Source organism: Phaseolus vulgaris, chromosome 5 (genome assembly GCF_051622355.1).
Source record: "Phaseolus vulgaris cultivar YP4 chromosome 5, ASM5162235v1, whole genome shotgun sequence".
NCBI lineage: Eukaryota > Viridiplantae > Streptophyta > Magnoliopsida > Fabales > Fabaceae > Phaseolus > Phaseolus vulgaris.
The window spans coordinates 38,103,287-38,122,934 of NC_143502.1; the positions used below are offsets into that span (position 1 = coordinate 38,103,287).

At 31.7% G+C, this 19,648-nt stretch overlaps 3 protein-coding genes across 3 annotated transcripts; 2 read left to right on the forward strand and 1 right to left on the reverse strand.

The window, feature by feature from the left end:
• Nucleotides 1-1,715: 1,715 nt before the first annotated feature.
• Nucleotides 1,716-3,691, reverse strand: LOC137835655 (Ribosomal protein L24e family protein). The gene is made up of 5 exons (XM_068644255.2): nucleotides 3,560-3,691; nucleotides 2,654-2,756; nucleotides 2,413-2,526; nucleotides 2,194-2,330; nucleotides 1,716-2,101 (listed from the first exon to the last, which is right to left on the reverse strand). Exons 2-5 carry the CDS (start codon nucleotides 2,732-2,734, stop codon nucleotides 1,927-1,929), a joined length of 507 nt encoding a protein of 168 aa, XP_068500356.1. The 5' UTR covers nucleotides 2,735-2,756; nucleotides 3,560-3,691; the 3' UTR covers nucleotides 1,716-1,926.
• A 1,301-nt stretch (nucleotides 3,692-4,992) lies between these two features.
• On the forward strand, nucleotides 4,993-7,000 carry LOC137834525 (uncharacterized). Its single transcript, XM_068642552.2, has 2 exons — nucleotides 4,993-5,478; nucleotides 6,273-7,000. Exons 1-2 carry the CDS (start codon nucleotides 5,210-5,212, stop codon nucleotides 6,859-6,861), a joined length of 858 nt encoding a protein of 285 aa, XP_068498653.2. The 5' UTR covers nucleotides 4,993-5,209; the 3' UTR covers nucleotides 6,862-7,000.
• A 3,720-nt stretch (nucleotides 7,001-10,720) lies between these two features.
• On the forward strand, nucleotides 10,721-17,218 carry LOC137835653 (nucleobase-ascorbate transporter 12). Its single transcript, XM_068644254.2, has 10 exons — nucleotides 10,721-11,612; nucleotides 11,762-11,859; nucleotides 12,187-12,357; nucleotides 12,515-12,615; nucleotides 13,721-13,856; nucleotides 13,948-13,998; nucleotides 14,093-14,380; nucleotides 15,089-15,323; nucleotides 15,770-16,056; nucleotides 16,589-17,218. The coding sequence occupies exons 1-10, from the start codon at nucleotides 11,126-11,128 to the stop codon at nucleotides 16,808-16,810; spliced, it is 2,076 nt and encodes a 691-aa protein (XP_068500355.2). The 5' UTR covers nucleotides 10,721-11,125; the 3' UTR covers nucleotides 16,811-17,218.
• The last annotated feature ends 2,430 nt before the right edge of the window (nucleotides 17,219-19,648 follow it).

Genomic DNA, 19,648 nt, shown 5'->3' on the forward strand with positions numbered 1-19,648 from the left:
CTTGTTTTGGAAGGCAATTTAGAAACAACTGTATGTGTTGTGGAGTACTTTGTTAGGATTTTGTTGTTTCTTTCAAGTTTGGTGAAGAGTCATTTTTCTCCTTAACGAGAACCTACATTTAATTTAATTCATGAAAATGACACTTAGAAATTCCAATGGATCCTTCAACCCCCTAAATTTTCCTTAATTAATAAAGAAATTGTTTGTACTGCGTCATAATGTCGACAAGCAACACTTAAAAATCAACATCAAACAGCAAGTTTTGTATGATTAGACAGATTAAATGGAAACTTGCACCATTGAATTCAAGTGTGTTCTCTTAACAGAGCACCCAACAGAGTATTAAATTATAAAACAATGTGCAAGAGCAGATCAACCCAACAAAAGAAAAATTAAAACATGAGAACAATGATTGTAACAGCAGAGTAGTGCATAGTTCAACTTAGTAAAACTCTAATAAAATTAAAGAACCACCATGGATTTGTCTTTCATTTCCTATGCAATTTTAGCTATAAACCCAAAAGTCAACATGTGCAGCTACAAAAAAATATAATGCAGTTCTTATTTAGATTGTGTGTTTGGTTGTGTTGTGTAATCATATTTATTTACATGACAGATATCCTGAAATAACTTGAAAATTGGTTATTTTGTTCAGCATAATGGGGTCCCTGTTAGTGAATGAAAGAAATATTTAAGGATATAAACTCAACTAAAATAAAGGACTAGGATTAGGTATTACTTCATCTTTATTCAAATTTCAGAAAAAAAAAATGAGGGTATGTTTAGTACACCAATTTTCAATTCTCTTAATCTCATTTAGTTTCATCTTAATCTTTTGTATAGTAAAGAACTGAGAATGAATGATGTCTAATATGATTTTAAAAAACTTTGAGAATGGATACAATGCTTCAACATCTCAAATATGCATTGAAGAATGTAAAACATTATTATATTAATAAAAAAAACATTTATTATATTATTTAGTATATGTGAAGAAACCTTAATTAGTGTAAAAGTAATTAATTTTGCTTGTAATTAGAAATGAGGAGATGCAGAAGGAAAAACTCTTTAATCACAAGGAATCATGTCAACACAAAACGCAGAGAAGAGGGAGGGGAGTGCTACGCTGGGCTAGGGTTAAACCTCCCAGGGTTATTTTTTGCCTTTCTTGTTTCTAATGGGTGCAGGAAGAAGAATGATGGGGTGGAGATAGAAATACCCTTCTGTATTATTTAGCAGACGGGTTAAAAAGTCTATTGTTACATTAATCTTTAAATTTAAGAAAGTATTAAAGATATTTTTAATATAATGATCACAATAAAAAAAATCGAAATAAATAAATTAGGAAACAATTATAACACTTTGAAAATAAAATGACAGTACATTATGAAGTTTAAAAACTTGTATAAAATAGATGAAAAGCTTAGTTTTACAAATCCATGCGATAACAGAAATAATGCCACGAATCAATGCAAGAAATGTTTATACTTTTTTAGAATAAAAAAACTACAATATTTCTAACCGTATTTACCAAGTATCAAAATTCTCCTGACTGAAAAATAGAGGATCCTAGTAAACACAATATATCATCACTTTACAGTCTTATCCATAAAATTTTCTAACTTTTTCATTTTTCAGTTAATATAGATTGTTCCACAAATAACTAGTTTTATATCAACAATAAAAGAAAGATTAAAATGGGAGAGAAAAAATGCTTGATTTTCCAACTTCAGATGATTTTTCAAAAATATTATCTAACAAAACCGTTGTTCAAGACACAACAAACACATCATAACTTCTTTACCCAAAAATCTTGTATCAAAATCACATTAATGATCACAATGGAACTGGTAATCAGGGCCTTGTGGGGAACTAATCTAGCAACAGATATTAAAATAGTAAAAACTAAATGCAACATTGATAGAACTACTCTTCCATGGCACGATTCTCCTCTGATTGCTGTTGAGAAACCTTGACCTTGATCTTTGGTAAAGTGAGAGATGGGTCCTGTTGAAGCACTGAAGGAGCTTTGACCAAACTGATGCTCTGCTCCAACTCTTTCACTGCCTCCTTCAGCAGCTTTTCCTTTTTGCCCTTCATCCTGTTTGAGTTTTTATACAATATCAGCAAAAGGCCAAAAAAAAATACTTCGTAAAGTTTTCCAATATAAATAAATAAGGAATCAAAGAGAACCTATTCTTATGGTGTCTTTCCTCCCTGGTGACTCTGATCTTCTCAATCTTTGGAATAGCCTTCAGGACATTGTCCGCAAGATTCCTGTCATATCTTTCAGGCCTGTTTCGCTTCCTCTCAAACTCAAAGGTCGAGTCCTAAAACAAAAAATAATAGCTGTTAAGTTTTCCCAGAACATGGCAATTAAATTAAGAGCGTACCTAGTATCCAAATAATTACCTGTGTCATATCCTTCCCATGCACTCGACGATATGCCTTGGTCCATTTTACCTTACGGGGATTTCTCTTCATTTTGAAGTTTTTGTGGCATTTAGACCTACAAAACCGAAAAATCTGCAAAACAATAACAGTTAATTTCATCTGATCTAACAAGAACAATCAGTAACAAGAGGATGAATAGATGAAGTGTAGAATCCTCAAAAACAGTTAGAACTAAGCGAAAGAGTGGACTTCATTTTACCTTCGCATCATTGCGAACAAACTGGATTCCATGTCCAGGGTATACGGTTGAAGAGCAAAACCAGCATTTTTCCAATCTCATCGTGCCTCAGAAAAGAGCAGCACTTCACAAGAAAAAATAAACGATCAGAACAGAAAACAATAAGATATATATAAAATAGCACAATCCACTCAGATGACATGTTGAGATATATATTGTTAGCCCCAACTAATATCATCAAAGTATCACTGGCAGGAAGTTCATCAGTTAAATACCCCAAGGAGCCAATAAAATATAAAAAAATGCAACAGAGTCGACTCTTAAATCACTACATGTGCAGTAGAAACTATTAATCGGTAAACCAACATCATCCAATAAAACAATAAGATATATATAAAATAGCACAATCCACTCAGATGACATGTTGAGATATATATTGTTAGCCCCAACTAATATCATCAAAGTATCACTGGCAGGAAGTTCATCAGTTAAATACCCCAAGGAGCCAATAAAATATAAAAAAATGCAACAGAATCACTCTTAAATCACTACATGTGCAGTAGAAACTATTAATCGGTAAACCAACATCATCCAATAAAACCAATCCCGTGAACTGCCAAAAACACTATTGTTTAGAACAACCCGTAAAAAAACACAGAAAATTGAGGGCAGCAGTAGCAAAGTATTGTTCTTTATGTTACCCAATAACACAGAAAAAGTGTCTACGTTACTACAGAATACGCATAACCTAATTATCCTAATCATCATCGTCGTAATCTCAATTATAACATTCGAAAATGTTAAAACATACAGTGATTATACCATCAAAGGAAATCTACACAACATCGTTCTGAATATTTACCCTAACAAAGATATCGACGCGATTGGAATTGAAATATAAAGTTGAAGCTATGGCTTTGCACTTACATGATTGCTGCTATGGTTGAACTCCGATTCTGACCACGCCTCGCGGTGGCTGTGGTGGTGGGTTCAGAAGGGAAGAACTAAAAAAGCCCTAATTCTAAAACCCTTTCAACGTGTTTTCATTATTTCTAATGGACTGTTGCGGGTTAACCCGTTAGAATATGTAACCCGAATCAATTTGACAAATCTGACTTCATGACCCAACAGAAAACCCGTTTCTATTAAAGGCCTTTTTAACCCAATACACATAACAAGGCCCAAGACCCAAAATATATATGCTCCATTGTTAGTTTTTCAGTAATTTGAGGTCGATTATGTTAACTTTCATATATTAAAATTATATATTTTCTCTGATAATTATTTTACATTTAAATATTTATAGGCACTATTAATATAAAAATATACTGGTTTTAAATTTTTAACATTTTATGATATTTAAGTTAAAAAATAATAATTTATTATCTATTGCGCACAGGACACTACGTCTAGTTTTTCTTATTTTTAAAAAAAAGTATTATATTTTGCTTATAATATTTTCAGAAAAAAACTCAATTTGTAATTATTTTCTAACTATTTTTCTGATTGAGAGGAAACGGAAAAGAGAAAGAACAAAAGTAATTAACAAAGAATGTGTGTGCAATTTAATTTAATTTTTGTAAAGATGTTAATGAGTAACCTTAAGACATTGGTTGAGAAATAAAGGAAAAAATTAATATTTTTTTCAGGTATCTCAACATAATTTATAATAAAGAATTTCTAATTGGGAAGAGTTGTTTTCAAATTCATTTTTAAGAGTGTGTTGGTTTTCCTTGACCAATATTTTTGATACCTAAGATCACCAAAGTATTAATTTTCTGTACAATAAAATATAACATACTATTTCAGTGTATAGATAAGCATATTTTTTCAGAGATAATAAAGATTATTATTAGTAGGGAACAAAATACATGAATTGAAATGAATTATTATAAAATTAAATTTTACAAGTAGTTTGAGAGGACTGAAATTGTATAATTATATTGTGATTTGAGTAATTTAAATTGGTTGAATTATATGAATTTTTAAAACTTTTATCAATAAATATTTTGAAGTATATTTTATAATCTTATTAGTTATATTACAATCTAGTTTAGTCCAAATAACTTTTTTTAGAATAATTATTTTTCTAAAAATTAAATTAATATAACAATCGAGTGCAACTTTATGAAATAGTTTTGATTTTTTTATGTAATTCAACTAAGTTTGATTTCCAAATATTTTTGCAATCCTAAAATTTAGATAAGATTCAGTATCATAGTCCAAATAAGAGTATTGTCTTAAATATATTATTTAATCAACTCTTAATTTAAATATGCAACCTTTTACTAGCTCAATGTTATCTTATTAACCATGTGAATATTCTTATATATATTGTGAGTATTTAAGGTATACCAAACATGATTCTAATCTAACTTTTATGCATGACTCATTAGGAAACCACTTCCTACTTAAACGTGAAAGTTTTATCCTTTGGATGTACTTATCATAGACCCAAAAGCCATCATTCACTGAAGTACCAATCTACACAAGACACTATCTAGTTTCAGGTGTTTGAAGAAATTTTGTGTTAGTTTGTGTGTGCATAGCAGGTGTTTGAAGAAATTCCTCCTAACCATGGGGAAGAAAGGAGGGGCAAAAAATTTGGAGTCTGTGTATCATGCTCCAGTATCATTGAGGGAAGAAGCCACTGGAAAAATACAAACCAAGGCAACCACTAACACCAAGTCCAAATTGAGATTTGATCACTTAAAGAACCTAGCAGTATGGTCCACCACCAATGACCCTCTCATACCCTCTTTGGGTGCCTTCTATGGACACCAATTGGCCACCTTTGGAGAGGCCAACGGGCTACCACCTGATTCTTCTCTAATAACTTGCCAAAGGTCTGGTTTGCTCAGTCACCATTTCAATTTTGCTTACCTTTTTTTTTTCTCTTTGTCCTTCTATGCTTTCATTTAGTTTCGGTTCAGAAGTTTTTCCTTTAGAAGAATGTTACACAAGTGCATATTCAAAGTCACTGGTTTCCAATCTTTCAAAAAATTATTTCTCCTTCTACTTTTGTCAGATGTAATCCAAAACAATTCACGGTTAGGTTGTCAATATTACTCTTCCCTTTAATAAGCAATATAATCGCTTTAACACTAGTGAGGAACAGTAATCTTGCTGCCACACTTTGAATAGTAATGCTGAACAACGTGATCAATTTATTATTTATTATCTGATCAAAATTAGCAAAGTAGCCACTGTTATATTTTATGTCACCAATTATAATTGGTGGATAGTAACTCTGTTCCGTAAATAATATGTTTCAACGTTCCTATTAACTATCCAATCTGTGAAAACTATGCAATGGTTTGCAGAAGTGTTTTCTTGTGCTTCTTCTCTAGGCTGTTTTGTTCTTCAGAAGTTTCAATAGCTTATAAAGTGTTCTGCTGCTTACTTACCTTATCTGTATGGTTTATTGTTGAAGAATTTAATCATCTTTCGTCAATAATAATTTAATTTGATAAAATTAAAAAACATCAACAGCTAAAAATGTTGAAGTTTTGAATATCTAATCAGATTCATGTTCTGAGATGTCTTTAAATTTAAACAGTTTATGCTCGGAAATTTCATAAGATTTGTGTGTGAACATATGTTTATCAACCCAGATCATCATTGTTTGACTGCTTTGCAGATGCGAAACTGTTCTTCAACCTGGGTTTAATTCGAGTGTGCGAATTAAGAAGAATAAGTCGAAGGTCAGGCATAGGCACAAGAAGTCTGGTAACATCTCTCAAAACAACGTAGTGTACAAGTGTCATTTTTGTTTGCATCACAATCTGAAGAGAGGGACTCCCAAGGGACACATAAAAGGAATCTATCCATCAAAAGATAAATCATGGTTAGAGACAACTCCATCAAAATACATCACAAGTGAGTCCTCTGAATTAGAGAAAGACATAGTAAGTAATGATGAAATCAATGAGATAAATGTGTTTCCTTCACGAGTTCTAGCCAAGGATGTCACTCTTGTGGACAGTCTTGCTACCCCTTCAAGTACAAATACAATATCTTTGATTGAAGGAAGGAAGAGAAAGCAGGATAGTTCCTTGTCCAAGAATGCTATTAAAACTACCAACATGTCTTCAAAAGAAGTAGCAAAATCTGCAGGTACATCCAGCAAAAGACGAAGAAAATCTTGGACTAGTTTAAAGGAAATTTCTCAAAGCAATGAGCATAACAGTCAAATTGCTAACTTAACAATCCCATTCATCTTAAAGTAGGGTGATTTTCTGTGTATGGTTGATTGAACTATATTTTCGCTATGCCTACAGACTTTATGCTTTCACTGTTGTTGCAATTTCAAGTAATTTTGTTTCTACTGTGTTTTGAGTTTGCTATGCCTGCTGACTTTATGCTTTCTCTGTTGTTGCACTTTCAAGTAATTTTGTTTCTGCTGTGTTTTGAGGTTTTGTTAAAGGACTTTTGTTCTGATGTGTGCATATCAAAATGTGTATATATGTGTGTGAGCAGAACTGGTTTAACTATCTCATTATTAAGTTAAAGGGGATTGATTAAACACAAATAAGTTTGGAGTATCTGTTAAGCTTTTAACATAAATCATGGAGTTGACTTAGGTACATGAAGAATGTTATTGGTAGAATTGCTCTAATTGGCTTAATGAGGATAAAATTCTGATTTCTAAGGATCAATTTGTTTCCACCTAATTTCTTTTATATATGACTAAGGGTTTTAACTCATTTTTAAGATAAAGTTATATTTAGTTGTGATTAATTTAAATTTTCAAAGGAATGTGTTTTATTGATTTTGTTAATGATTAATAATGAAAGTCAAATACAATTTTTTTTATTTTTTTTTAAGTTCAAATTTTCAATTATTGTGAATAGTTGTTTCATTGCCTATATTTAAGTAAAAAAAGTTCTTAAAAAATTTACATCTACTGATAAATAGACCATGTAACAATAAAAAGGACGAAGTAGCAAAAATTATACTCACGTGTCCAATTTCATTGAATAGTGATTTATATTTCATATTCTTTTTAATGAAATAGATTAATTTCACAATTTCAATAAAAAGATACAACGAAACAATATAATTATATGTTTTTTTTATAAGTATGATGTAATTTGTATTGTTTATTATAAATCTGAAAAGAAATATTATTACGTCTTTGATTAAATAGTATCTCGTGGCAAGACTTTATAATTTTAAAAAATAAAAGTAAAAATCATATCATAAATACATTATTTATATCTAAAATATGATTATCCCTCGTGTCACGTCCTACAACTTTAATTGAAATTAATTTATATAGAAGTGTAATAAAAGTTGCACAATTTTGATTATATTTGTGATTTATATTTATAAAAATGGATTATATTGTCACAACTTCAATATCAATTTAATATAACCAAAATTGTATTATTAAACTTTAATTATATTAAATGAAAACTTTAATTATATTAAAATTATGTATGACTTCAGTTTTATTAGTTTATACTTAAATTGTATTAGTTATCTACGACTTAAAAAAAAATACTCCCAAACACCATTGGACGCAAAGCTATAAACACAAAAGGTGGCAAAACTATTTATGTGACAATAGAACAGTAGCTTTGTAAAATCTGCAAAAATAAGAAAAACTAAAGAAAATTCAAGTACTATTTATCAAAGCTATATAAAAAAAAAATAACACCATTGTCACTTTTATTTTTTCATCTAATATTTTTTTTTGAAAAAATTTATCTAGCAATCTTTTTATTTTTAATTTTCACTTTAAATTCTCAAACGGTTTATTTGTTCTTTTCTAGTGTTAATGAACCTTTTTGTTGTCTAATAATTACACGTGCAATATTGAACTTCGCACACGTGTCAACTTTATGTTCAAAACGTAATTTGCAATGAATGTTTTCAAAATTTACACATTTAATTTTTATCAACAATAAAAAAATTAAAATAAATATAAGAATATATGGAGTGAACCCTAAGCCATTTCTGCAGTGCTTATAATAAGATTATCAATAAATAACTATAAGTGTTGAGTATTATAAGATTATCAACATCTTCATCTAAGATTTTAAATACAAGATGTTTTACGGAAGGAACATTCAATATCTATAACATGGAATAAACGTTATTAGAGAAAAACTCTTAATATATATAAAAAAAAATGATTTTACATTCTTACAATAATAATAAAAAAATTAAACTTTACATTAAAAACATTAAATGTTATATTTTGTGTTGCACTTAAAATCTCATTTTGAAAAAAATACCATTAGAGCAAAAACTAAATAAAATCTTATATTTTATGTTGCACAATGAACCTTACCAAAAAGGTGGTATAAGATCTCAAAATAAATCTTTACATTAAAAACATTTTAAGATCCTTTCATAAATATTGTAAATAAAATAAAAATGTGTCAATATAGTCTCACATTACTTGCAAGTTGAGGTTAGAATTATATATCTTTCCTCCTCCAATCTGATGAGGCGTTTTTAAAGACAAAATTGTGACGAAACACCAACCTCCGAAACAAACAAGACCTCGACTGAAATGATTGATCCTAGTGATACTATCTCTCTGACTAAAATGTGTATCAAGCCCCTCAACTAGGGGAATCCACTCCTCTTATATTTCGATTAAAAAATTTGTTACGGTATATTTAATATAATCTCACAAACCGAGGTCAATGACAGTTTATATACTCTTTCAATATTATCTTTGTAACTTAAGGTATACTCTAAATAGAGCTGGTTTCTCCTTGGAAGGAGACAAATTCCTAGTTGTGATGACTGATATGCTTTGGAACAAACATTTTTTAGAGATGATGATGAAGTTAGATCCCCAATGATCTCACAAACAAACCTCACACCTTTTCAATGAATGTGCCATGGCTTACGCAATTTGGGAATCTCTTTTCCTCTACCTTCTTACGTTACTTACCATCATCATGCCCACAAAAATTGGTAACTTACAAAACAATTTGTTCATTTCCCCATGTTCTGAAATTTCATGTGGATCGGTTACTATCATTGGGTAATTCCAATTCCAATGAAGATATGAATTTAATCACATTCTTCCTCACTAACTCATCACTGAATTCAATTTTTCATCCCTGAATTTGCTGTTAAATGCATATAGCTGGCATTTTGTTTGAACCTTCAAGTCATCCCTTCAACCAACTTGCCCATGATTTGGACCCACATGAAAATTAAGCCAAAAAAATGTCACATTACATTAATTACACACTTGTAATAGAAAGATGATTTCAAACCTTTTTCTTCACGTTTATGTGTTGAAAGCTCTAAAACAAACTTTTTGTCTTGTATTGGCTTTATCCAACACAAAACCAGTCTCACTTTGGAATAATTTTGTGAAGTTTCTGAACCCATAAAGCAGTCCAAGCTTACTTTTCATCATGGCATATTCTCTCAATGGAGAATTTAAAGATGGTATAAACAAATTAAATCAAATCATGCCTTTTTTTTGCTTCACAAGCATTTGTAATTATAGAACAAGTTACATTTTAAAAAAAAATCATTGTGCAAACTGTTACATACGGAAAAAAATATGAAAAAAAAAGTGCTTAACAAAGTTAAATTTATATAATTTTAGCTAAATTAGTTCGCAATTCAATTGTTGAACATATGTTAAAATGGAAATATTTATGGAAAGACGAAAGAAGGAATACTAAATAGATAAAAAATTTTAAAAATTATTAATATGTAAGTCACATCAAAATGACAAGACTTCAATATAATTAACTTGTAACTGAATAGATCGTAATAAAAATATTGAAAAAAAAATCTATCATAAATAAATAAATTTTAATGTAATTTTAATTATTAATTATTAAAATAAATAAAATTTTTAAAAATTATTAAAATGGATAAGTCGTGTAATCAAATTTCAACCGAAATTCTAACACGATTAACCATTTTTCATGTTTTAAAATTTTACCCTTTTTATAATTATCTTGTAAAATTGGACCAAATATTACAAAATCTCATAAACACAATGTTACTTATCTAAAACATTGATTAAAGAATAATAAATAGAATGTTTAAACTAAAAGTAGCATTTATATTCATAAATATCTACCAAGAAAAAAATCCAAAGGAATTTTCCATTGTGTTAGAAAGAAAATCTTGGTGTTTTGTTTTGTTGGCATTGAATTTGAAAGCGCAATCCAAACGCCAGTGACGTAAGCAGCACCGGTTATTTCGGGAGAGAAGAAGAGAAGGAGGGAAAGAAGGAAGACAAAATCAGAAACAAAACAAAACTGCGAAAGTAAATAATAAAAAATGATTCTAACAACGCGCTTTTAGTTCAGTCTTAGCTTCTTCTCTTCTCACTTCACTCACTGCACGTTTTTTCTTCTCACTTTCTCTCTCTTTTGTGCCGGAGTTTCCTCTCTCTCATCCTCCGGAGAACACTACAAAAACCCTAAACCTTCGCTTCGCCACTCTACTCTTCAGATCTACACTTCAACTTCCGACTCAAGCCATTATGTGCTGCTAGCGATGGCCGATTCCGATCCCAAACCGCCACACCGTGCGGGGCCGTGGCCGCCGGCAGCCTTGCCGGACGCTAAGGCAATGCCGCCTTCTACCTGGGCCAAGAAAACGGGCTTCAAGCCCAAGTTCTCAGGCGAGGCCAATGCCAGCGACTCGGGTCAGATAAGCCTCCAGCCCAAGCCCAAGGAGCCCGACACTAACGTGGATCTCGAAGCAGGTCGGGCCCGGGCAACAACGACGGCCAACGGCGTGGCTCACCGCGACAAGGTCCCGCCGCTTCCTCCTCCCAAGGATCAGGTCGAGAAGAAGCGCAGAGACTCCGAAGGAGTCCCCAAGAGTTCCGTTTCCAGCACCAATGGCCAGGCGCCGCCGCCGCCGCCACCTCCTCCGCCGGGGCGGCGGGCGCCGAGTCATGAGGACATTGTGGACGACGATGGTTTCGTGTCGAGGCATTCGCATATGAAGTATGAGCTCAGAGATTCACCTGGTTTAGGTGAGTATAGGAATAAGAAAAAGAAAAAAAAAATATTATACATGGTTGTGCTGTTAGTTGTATTGTACTTACTTTTATTTTGAAAAATTGATACTATAAAGTTTAATTTATGCGCTAATGGTTTTTTTTTTCATGGATGCTTTGTTTAGTTCCCATTGGTGTGTACGGCATTCAGCATTACGTTTCGATATTGGGTTCGTTGATTCTCGTTCCGCTTGTTATGGTTCCGGCAATGGGAGGCTCTCGCGTGAGTGATTTCAAGTTTTTAACTAAGTTTCTGTTTGGGTAAATCATAAACTTAAGAAAACAAAAATGTAAAATGAATTAAGTTTCTTCCACGAGTTTAGATTAACTTATGTGTCTTTGCTTGTGGAGAAGTTTGATGTTAGAACTTCTGTAAAAGCTAAGCTTACGAGTTTATTTTAATTATGGGAGAACTAAATTTGCATTCTTGCTTTCTTCTTCTATAAGTTTATCCTAGCAAAACTAATTAACTGAATTACCTTTTTATATGTATGTTTTGGTGAATTTATTTCTTACGGGGTAGTATTTTCTGATGTGTTTGTTGGTGTAGGAGGATACTTCTGCTGTGGTGTCGACTGTGCTCTTTGTGTCAGGAATGACTACACTGTTGCATTCAAATTTTGGGTCGAGGTTGCCCTTGATACAGGGGTCTTCTTTTGTATATCTGGCTCCAGCCTTAGCGATCATCAACTCCTCCGAGTTTCAAGGATTAAATGAAAATGTATTATTTTTTCTTCACTTTTCTATTGTTTCGGATTATGTTTCTGTTGTTGGTTGTTTGTAAGATGTCATGAGCTTTTGTTTGTGTATATTGTGAGCCTTTTGGTTGAGTTACTGAAACTAAGACCGCTGAGGGATTATTTTGTGTCAATTTTCAGAAATTCAAACATATAATGAAGGAGCTGCAGGGGGCTATAATCATTGGATCGGCTTTTCAAGCATTCCTTGGATATACAGGACTTATGTCGCTGTTAGTAAGGTATGATTGTGGAATTTTTTTTGCCCGAATATTTGTCTTCTTTTTTAGTACGTAATTTATTGTTTTATCTCACGGCATTTATTCATGTAAATTGAGGCTATTTAAAATGTAGTTCCAACTGCTGAAGTTTGAGAAATACTGGTAGAATAACCGTGAGAGACAATGAAGGAAAGAATAATGAGAATAGAAACAATAAGGAAATTTAGTTTCTCATAAATGTTTGTGCTTTAAAGTTTAAATATTGTATATGTTGGTGTTCTTTGCATGACCATTTAAGAGGACTGTATGTTTCTCTTTCACTATTTATTGAAGTTGATCCATAATAATTAATACCCACAATAATTGGTTGGTTTAATACATGTATAGCTTTACTTTTGCATCTAGAAGTTTAATTCTATCGAATTGAGAATATTCTTACATGAAAATGTGCTGTTTTAAATGATTTAACAGTGTGTTGAAGTATAATTTTTCCACGCCATTTCTCATGCTTCCATCCTTGCTGTTATGTGTATAATTCCTCTTGATTTATTTTTAGAGAGCGCATAGCAAGTTCTAAGGCTTCCAATCTTTCTATTATGTGTTGTGGCCAACAATTTCTTGTTCTTTTCTTTGATGGTGTAGTTATTCATTAATTAATTCATCAATGGGTTTTATTGAAATTTTTTGCAAAATAATTGCATGTAAATAACCCTCTATTTATGGGAGGTTTTGAGTCCACTCCACATGCACTCTTAAAAGTTTCTTCCTAACAGAGTTATCAATCCTCCATTCCCCTCAGTCAATTCAGCCTGCATTTGAAGGAATCTCATTGCCAATAGGTTTTTGTAATGAATTCAGCTGTATTTGCCTCCTATTTTTTGTAAGTTTCAGCTCTTGCATTAGTCTGCTGTAATGAGTGTGTCTAATGGTAGCATGCCAGAGGAAGAGATGAGAGATCATATTTTTTAACTTTACTGGGTATTTTCTCTTGTGGATTGCAGTTTGATGATATTAACATGTCAGTAGTACCACAGACTTATGCCATTTACCTTTCCTCGTGATTAAATGATTATAGTGTTAGAGTTGTCTGAAATGAAAGTACTAAGGGTCATATCTGAATTTTCAGGTTAATCAATCCCGTGGTTGTATCCCCAACTATTGCTGCAGTTGGACTTTCATTTTACAGTTATGGTTTTCCGCTAGTTGGTACGTGTCTGGAGATTGGTGCAGTGCAGATATTAGTGGTTATTGTTTTTTCTCTTGTAAGTGTGTAATTCACGTTCCTACTGTTTATTGATGGATCACTGCAATGTGCTAACATTCTTAATGTATCCCTTTTCTTGTTTTCTGCAGTATCTTCGTAAAATATCTGTTTTTGGACACCGCATATTTCTCATATATGCAGTAAGTTTAACGTACAATATCCTTCTGAGTTAGTAGTGAACATAATCGATTTCTTTTTAAGTTTGTTTTTTTTTTTGCTTCACCTAACTGCCAGGTTCCTTTGGGTCTCGCAATTACATGGGCAGTTGCTTTCTTGCTGACTGAAGCTGGAGTATACAACTACAATGGGTGTGACATAAATATACCCGCCTCAAATATGATTTCTGAGCACTGCAGAAAGCATGTCTCAAAAATGAAGCAATGTCGAGTTGATACTTCTTATGCGTTGGAAGCATCCCCATGGTTTAGATTTCCTTATCCATTACAATGGGGTACTCCTGTCTTCCATTGGAAAATGGCTCTTGTGATGTGCGTGGTTTCCTTGATCTCATCTGTGGATTCGGTTAGCTTCTGTTTATTATTTTTCCTTTTGTGTCCTGGATTATATTTATTATTTTATTTATCTAGACTCTGAATATGTTGATACTCTTGTCTTCTTAATGTGCTAGCAAATATTATATGTGGAAAGCTGTTCTGGTTTTTGCTTGATGCAAGCTCTAAATGAAATAGAAATGTGTGCCTAACAGAGCTATGTGTTTAATATATGACTGCTTGACTATGCTGAAGTAAGAAACCTGAATATGATATTCACTTCATTAGTATTGTCGTTTGATTTTGATTATAACCCTTGACATCGAAAGGTACTTAAGAGACTAGAGGTTGTCTTATAGTTTATATGATCTCTGAAGTTAAAATCAATGGTTGCCATCTTGTTTTGCCGATTTCACCTACTGACATTTGTAATTTTTTCCCTAACAAATGTTTACATTAAGTAGATACCATCTCTAAGGGTAATGCAGTATGGGTTATACCTTAGTTTAGGAAATCAAAGCATTGATGTCACTGATTGCGTAATCACTAAACTAAAATTTCAACACTGCAAATGCCATTATGGGATTTTATTTATTTTGAAGATGTTGTCAGGATAAGTATGTAAAAATAGCATTTATCTGAGAGATTAACAATGTAATATATCAAAAGTGGATTCATGATTCTTTTTTTTCTATATGCAGGATTATATAATCACCTCCTGTTGTTTTAAATTTTGTAGGTTGGTTCATATCATGCATCTTCATTATTGGTAGCATCTCGACCTCCAACTCCTGGAGTTCTTAGTCGAGGAATTGGCTTGGAAGGTCTTTCTAGTGTCTTGGCTGGTCTGTGGGGAACTGGTACAGGGGCTACCACCTTAACTGAAAATGTTCATACCATTGCTGTCACTAAAATGGGAAGCCGCAGAGCTATTCAATTGGGGGCATGCTTCCTGATTGTGTTGTCTCTTGTGGGTAAGTGTATAGTCACTAGTGTCTTTCTTTTCTTGCATCTTAATTTATCAGTCTACTTGTGATGAATAGCCACTGATAGAAGTAGATTTACTACGTGAATTTTTAGATGAAATGTCATTTGTAATATATCTTGGTTTTTCCTTATTAGAAGTTTAGAACAGTTAGCAAAATGTATGAGATGCTTGTAACATCATCTCTAGCACGGAGCCTTTCTGGAGAATAACAGGTAGTAGAGCAAATAGTTTTCATCAATTTCGTTTGTGGCGTGCTAGTGAATCCTTGGTTTTAATTATTGTCAGAGTGGCTTACTTATAAGGTTTTAGGAGGATATTTGGGTAGGGAATGTTAATTATATAGAAGCTTTCTTCTATCTATTTCAATTTGTACACAACTATAGAAATTTTCATTGCGAATATAACATGTCTAATTTTACTTGCATTGAACAGGTAAGGTGGGAGGGTTTATTGCTTCAATTCCTGAAGTCATGGTTGCTGGTCTCCTATGCTTTATGTGGGCAATGCTTACAGCATTGGGCTTGTCAAATCTACGCTATAGTGAGGCTGGAAGCTCTCGGAACATCATCATAATTGGGTTATCGTTGTTTTTCTCTCTGTCCATACCTGCCTACTTTCAACAATACGGCATCTCCCCAAATTCCAACTCGTCAGTGCCCAGTTACTTTCAACCCTACATTGTGGCTTCTCATGGGCCTTTCCGCACCCAATATGGAGGGGTATGCCCTCGTGTCATATCCTTTTACTATTGTGAATAATATACTTGTTTTTCGTTCCGTTATTTTCTGTGGTCAAAATTTGTTGGTATAAAGACATGACTGAAATTGAAGCAAATTCGTCTGTCCGGGTGAATGAATAGAAACCACTTTCATATTCAATGGTGACATATAAGTAGTTTGCCCGCACAAGTAATTTTTAAGATCTGTTTGTCTCACTAGCCAGTTTGATAACATTTCTGCTCGTGTGCAGCATCTTTTTTAACTGAGTCCTCATGGTTGCCAACTTGTAAATGTAGCAGTGATTGTCATTAACTACTATAATACTATATGGCATAAATTCATGCAGTGAACTAACAACTCATAATAAATACACTAGTATTGGAAAGTCATCATAATGTGGTTTCCATCTCGTTTCTTTTTAAACTTTAGCGCTTGAATGCTGGTTAAAAATTACCGTACTACCTCTTTTAAGGCAAATTTAATTGCTGTTCTTTTACATGTCAGCTTTTTCTAACACTATTTTCTTTTGCAGTTAAACTATTTCCTGAACACAACCTTTTCTCTACACATGGTAGTAGCTTTTCTTGTTGCTGTCATCTTGGATAATACCGTGCCTGGCAGTAAGCAAGAACGTGGAGTATACGTCTGGTCCGAAACTGAAGTTGCTAGAAGGGAGCCTGCTGTTGCTAATGACTATGAGTTACCCTTGAGAGTTGGTCGGATTTTCAGATGGGTGAAGTGGGTTGGCCTGTAAATGATAAGTGCTTTCTTGGTTGAACATTTTCAGTTCATTGGATGTTATCAACCAACCAAGAAACTGCTCCAAGTCTGCATTCACATCTTCTTAGGTTCAATCATGGGTAGTAGTATAGTTGGTCATGTTACAGAGTTAAATTGTGTAAATTGAAGTTCCGGAGGGGTTCTATTTGTGTTATAATTTTATCAGGGTCTATTTATTTCAAAATTTGTTAGAGTAGCATGTATCTAGTTTTGATTCATTCAAAATCTCCACATGGAGTTTCTTCTTCCTTGCTTTAAGGCGGCTTTTGACAAATCATCCTGGTTATGTATATATTATATATCAACACATTATACCTTCTCAATCGGGACTTCAAACTTTTTGCTTAATATATTTGTTCCCATCCACCTATTACCTTTGTCACGTACCTGTTGTATACTAGTTGCCATTTTGGATTCTTTTTGTGTTGACATAAAATAACACTCCAACAAAATTAAAACACTATTCTATCAGTGTGTTGTGGTCGTAGCAATCCTAGTCATCCAATTTGTATCATACAAAGTAAATTAATGTGTAGGGTTGCCCAAATGAAGAGTTGAGTTAATGTGCACATTATAAAGGAAGAAATCGAAATAACTCACATTAAAGAGGTCACCAACAAATAAATGACAAACTGAGACTGTAATTTCAAAGATGTACCCACATAGTTGGAAGATGGAAATTTAGTGTTGAGGAGATTACAACAAAATGGAACATTTGGATTAAAGGACGTGCACCATAGAGCATAATTATTTCTTTTTACTAGCTTGCCATTATCTTTCAATTTTGGGCTTAGTAATTTTTTTAATCAATAAGTTTTATTTTTAGAACATGTTACTACATTAATTATTATTAATTTAAATAATATATTTGTGCTTTCTTTTTATTATAAAATCTTATTTGCAACCACTTCCTTCATAAAGTTTGAGATAGGAGAACTATGTATTGTCTTGGATTAAGGAATTGTGTACTCTCCTAACTTAGGTTTGTTAAGCTTAATATAAATTTATTAAAATTGAATTAGGATTAGTCCCACCAAAGTAGTTAACAAAAAACATATAAATAATGATTAAGAGAATCAAAGAATCTTAGACTATTTCATTAAGTCAACCTAAAATTGTAAGATTTCTTTTTTAATATAAAAATATTAAAAAATAACTATAAGTTTAATTCAATTTTATAAAAAATTTATATAAATACTTAAAATGTTTTTATCTCTAATCGATTAGAATATCCAACTCACTCAATAGTCTCTTAAATTTATATTTTTTTTTTTTATGTCAACTCATCATTTGGTTGCATTTTATTAGATTTTTTCCCTATCTTAGAGAACAATTAAGGCAAAAGCTACACCCAACAATAACTTACAAAACCCTATTTTAATATAAATGATACTCTCACAAACTCCCTTTACCTACTACTCAAATTATGAAGGTTGTGGATTCTCTTAAGTATTTTACCTTGTTGTGAACCTTTCTGTATTTTAACCCAATCTACAATAATCTATTCACCTATAAGGGCATGTCTTCTTTCACCCTACAAAATTGAATTCCATAATATCTCTTTTGAAATATTATTTATTGCTTTCCAGAATACCTTTCCTATGACAAGGAATAGGTGTCTTGATTTTTTAGAAACTGAGAAGAAAAACCCACTTGTAATAAATTAGGAAAATGATAGGTTGATAACTCTTGGAGTTATATACAACTTTTGATGGGATAGATTTAAAAATAAATATATATAATAAAGAATAAATTTGTAATTAAACAATATAAAAAAATATTAAAATAATAGTATTAGAGTTGTAAGGTGGTTATATAAAAAATTAAGGTTGTTCATATATATTGCCCAATAAATTATAAGGGTTGTGGACCTTTAAAAGATTTAGACCTGCAGCCAAAACAAGAGGCCAGTTTCTTCTTGCACTTTTGATAAGGTGTTAGAAAACTAAAAAGTCTCATGTTTTAAATTTTTGGTTTGTAAAATTTAGAAAATATATTTTAGATCATCTAATCCATAATATATATATATATATAAAATATACTGTTAGACTGTGTAATTTAAAAATATATATTGTAGAATTTAAAATGTATTTATAAATTACTTAATCTAAAAACACATTTTGGATTTGGATACAATTTTAGATTTAGAAAAATATTCTGAATTTTAAATTATCTAATTTGAAATGTAGTTTTGAATTGCCTAATATATTGAGTTGTGAGTTATATTTCTAGATTATACCATTAAAATATATTTTATATCACAGAATATGTAATACATTTTTAATATTTTAAATTATATAATTCAAAAATTTATTTCGAATTTTTAAATTCCAGAATTCAAAATAAATTTTTGAATTATATAATTTATAATATTTTCAAATTTTAAATAATTTAAACATTTTCCGTGTCCACAAAATTAAAAAAATATTGAGGTATTAAAAGAAATTACCTTTTAAGTTGTACCCATGAATAAAGAAATCAAATTTGTAAATGGACCACATAGAAGGATTCATCATAAAGGACAAATACTTATATCAAATATCTATCAAAACAGCACAACTATTTATTTATTTAGCCATAATATAACTTTGACATCAAGTGAAAAGTTTTTTTTTTTTCTGAGTACAGCTGGAAATTATACTTTGACTGGTAAATGTATAAGAATTTGAAAGCAAATATAAAATTATGTAAACCCTAAGATTATATGAATTTGATAATATCGACAAAATAGACAGAAAAAAAAAAATGTGGTCATCACGGTCAACTAACTACAACTGACGCAGCTGCTAGCGGCAGCCACGCACGTGTTCAA

What these genes read in the sequence shown, in the direction of transcription:
- LOC137835655 (XM_068644255.2), bottom strand. Translation starts at nt 2,734, where the DNA reads ATGAGATTGGAAAAATGCTGGTTTTGCTCTTCAACCGTATACCCTGGA. An exon ending in ATGGGAAGGATATGACACAG is followed by an intron (nt 2,331 to 2,412) that starts GTAATTATTTGG and finishes TTTTTGTTTTAG; the next exon opens with GACTCGACCTTTGAGTTTGA. An exon ending in GAAAGACACCATAAGAATAG is followed by an intron (nt 2,102 to 2,193) that starts GTTCTCTTTGAT and finishes AAACTCAAACAG; the next exon opens with GATGAAGGGCAAAAAGGAAA.
- LOC137834525 (XM_068642552.2), top strand. Translation starts at nt 5,210, where the DNA reads ATGGGGAAGAAAGGAGGGGCAAAAAATTTGGAGTCTGTGTATCATGCT. An exon ending in TCTCTAATAACTTGCCAAAG is followed by an intron (nt 5,479 to 6,272) that starts GTCTGGTTTGCT and finishes ACTGCTTTGCAG; the next exon opens with ATGCGAAACTGTTCTTCAAC.
- LOC137835653 (XM_068644254.2), top strand. Translation starts at nt 11,126, where the DNA reads ATGGCCGATTCCGATCCCAAACCGCCACACCGTGCGGGGCCGTGGCCG. An exon ending in CGGCAATGGGAGGCTCTCGC is followed by an intron (nt 11,860 to 12,186) that starts GTGAGTGATTTC and finishes TTGTTGGTGTAG; the next exon opens with GAGGATACTTCTGCTGTGGT. An exon ending in GCATATTTCTCATATATGCA is followed by an intron (nt 13,999 to 14,092) that starts GTAAGTTTAACG and finishes CCTAACTGCCAG; the next exon opens with GTTCCTTTGGGTCTCGCAAT.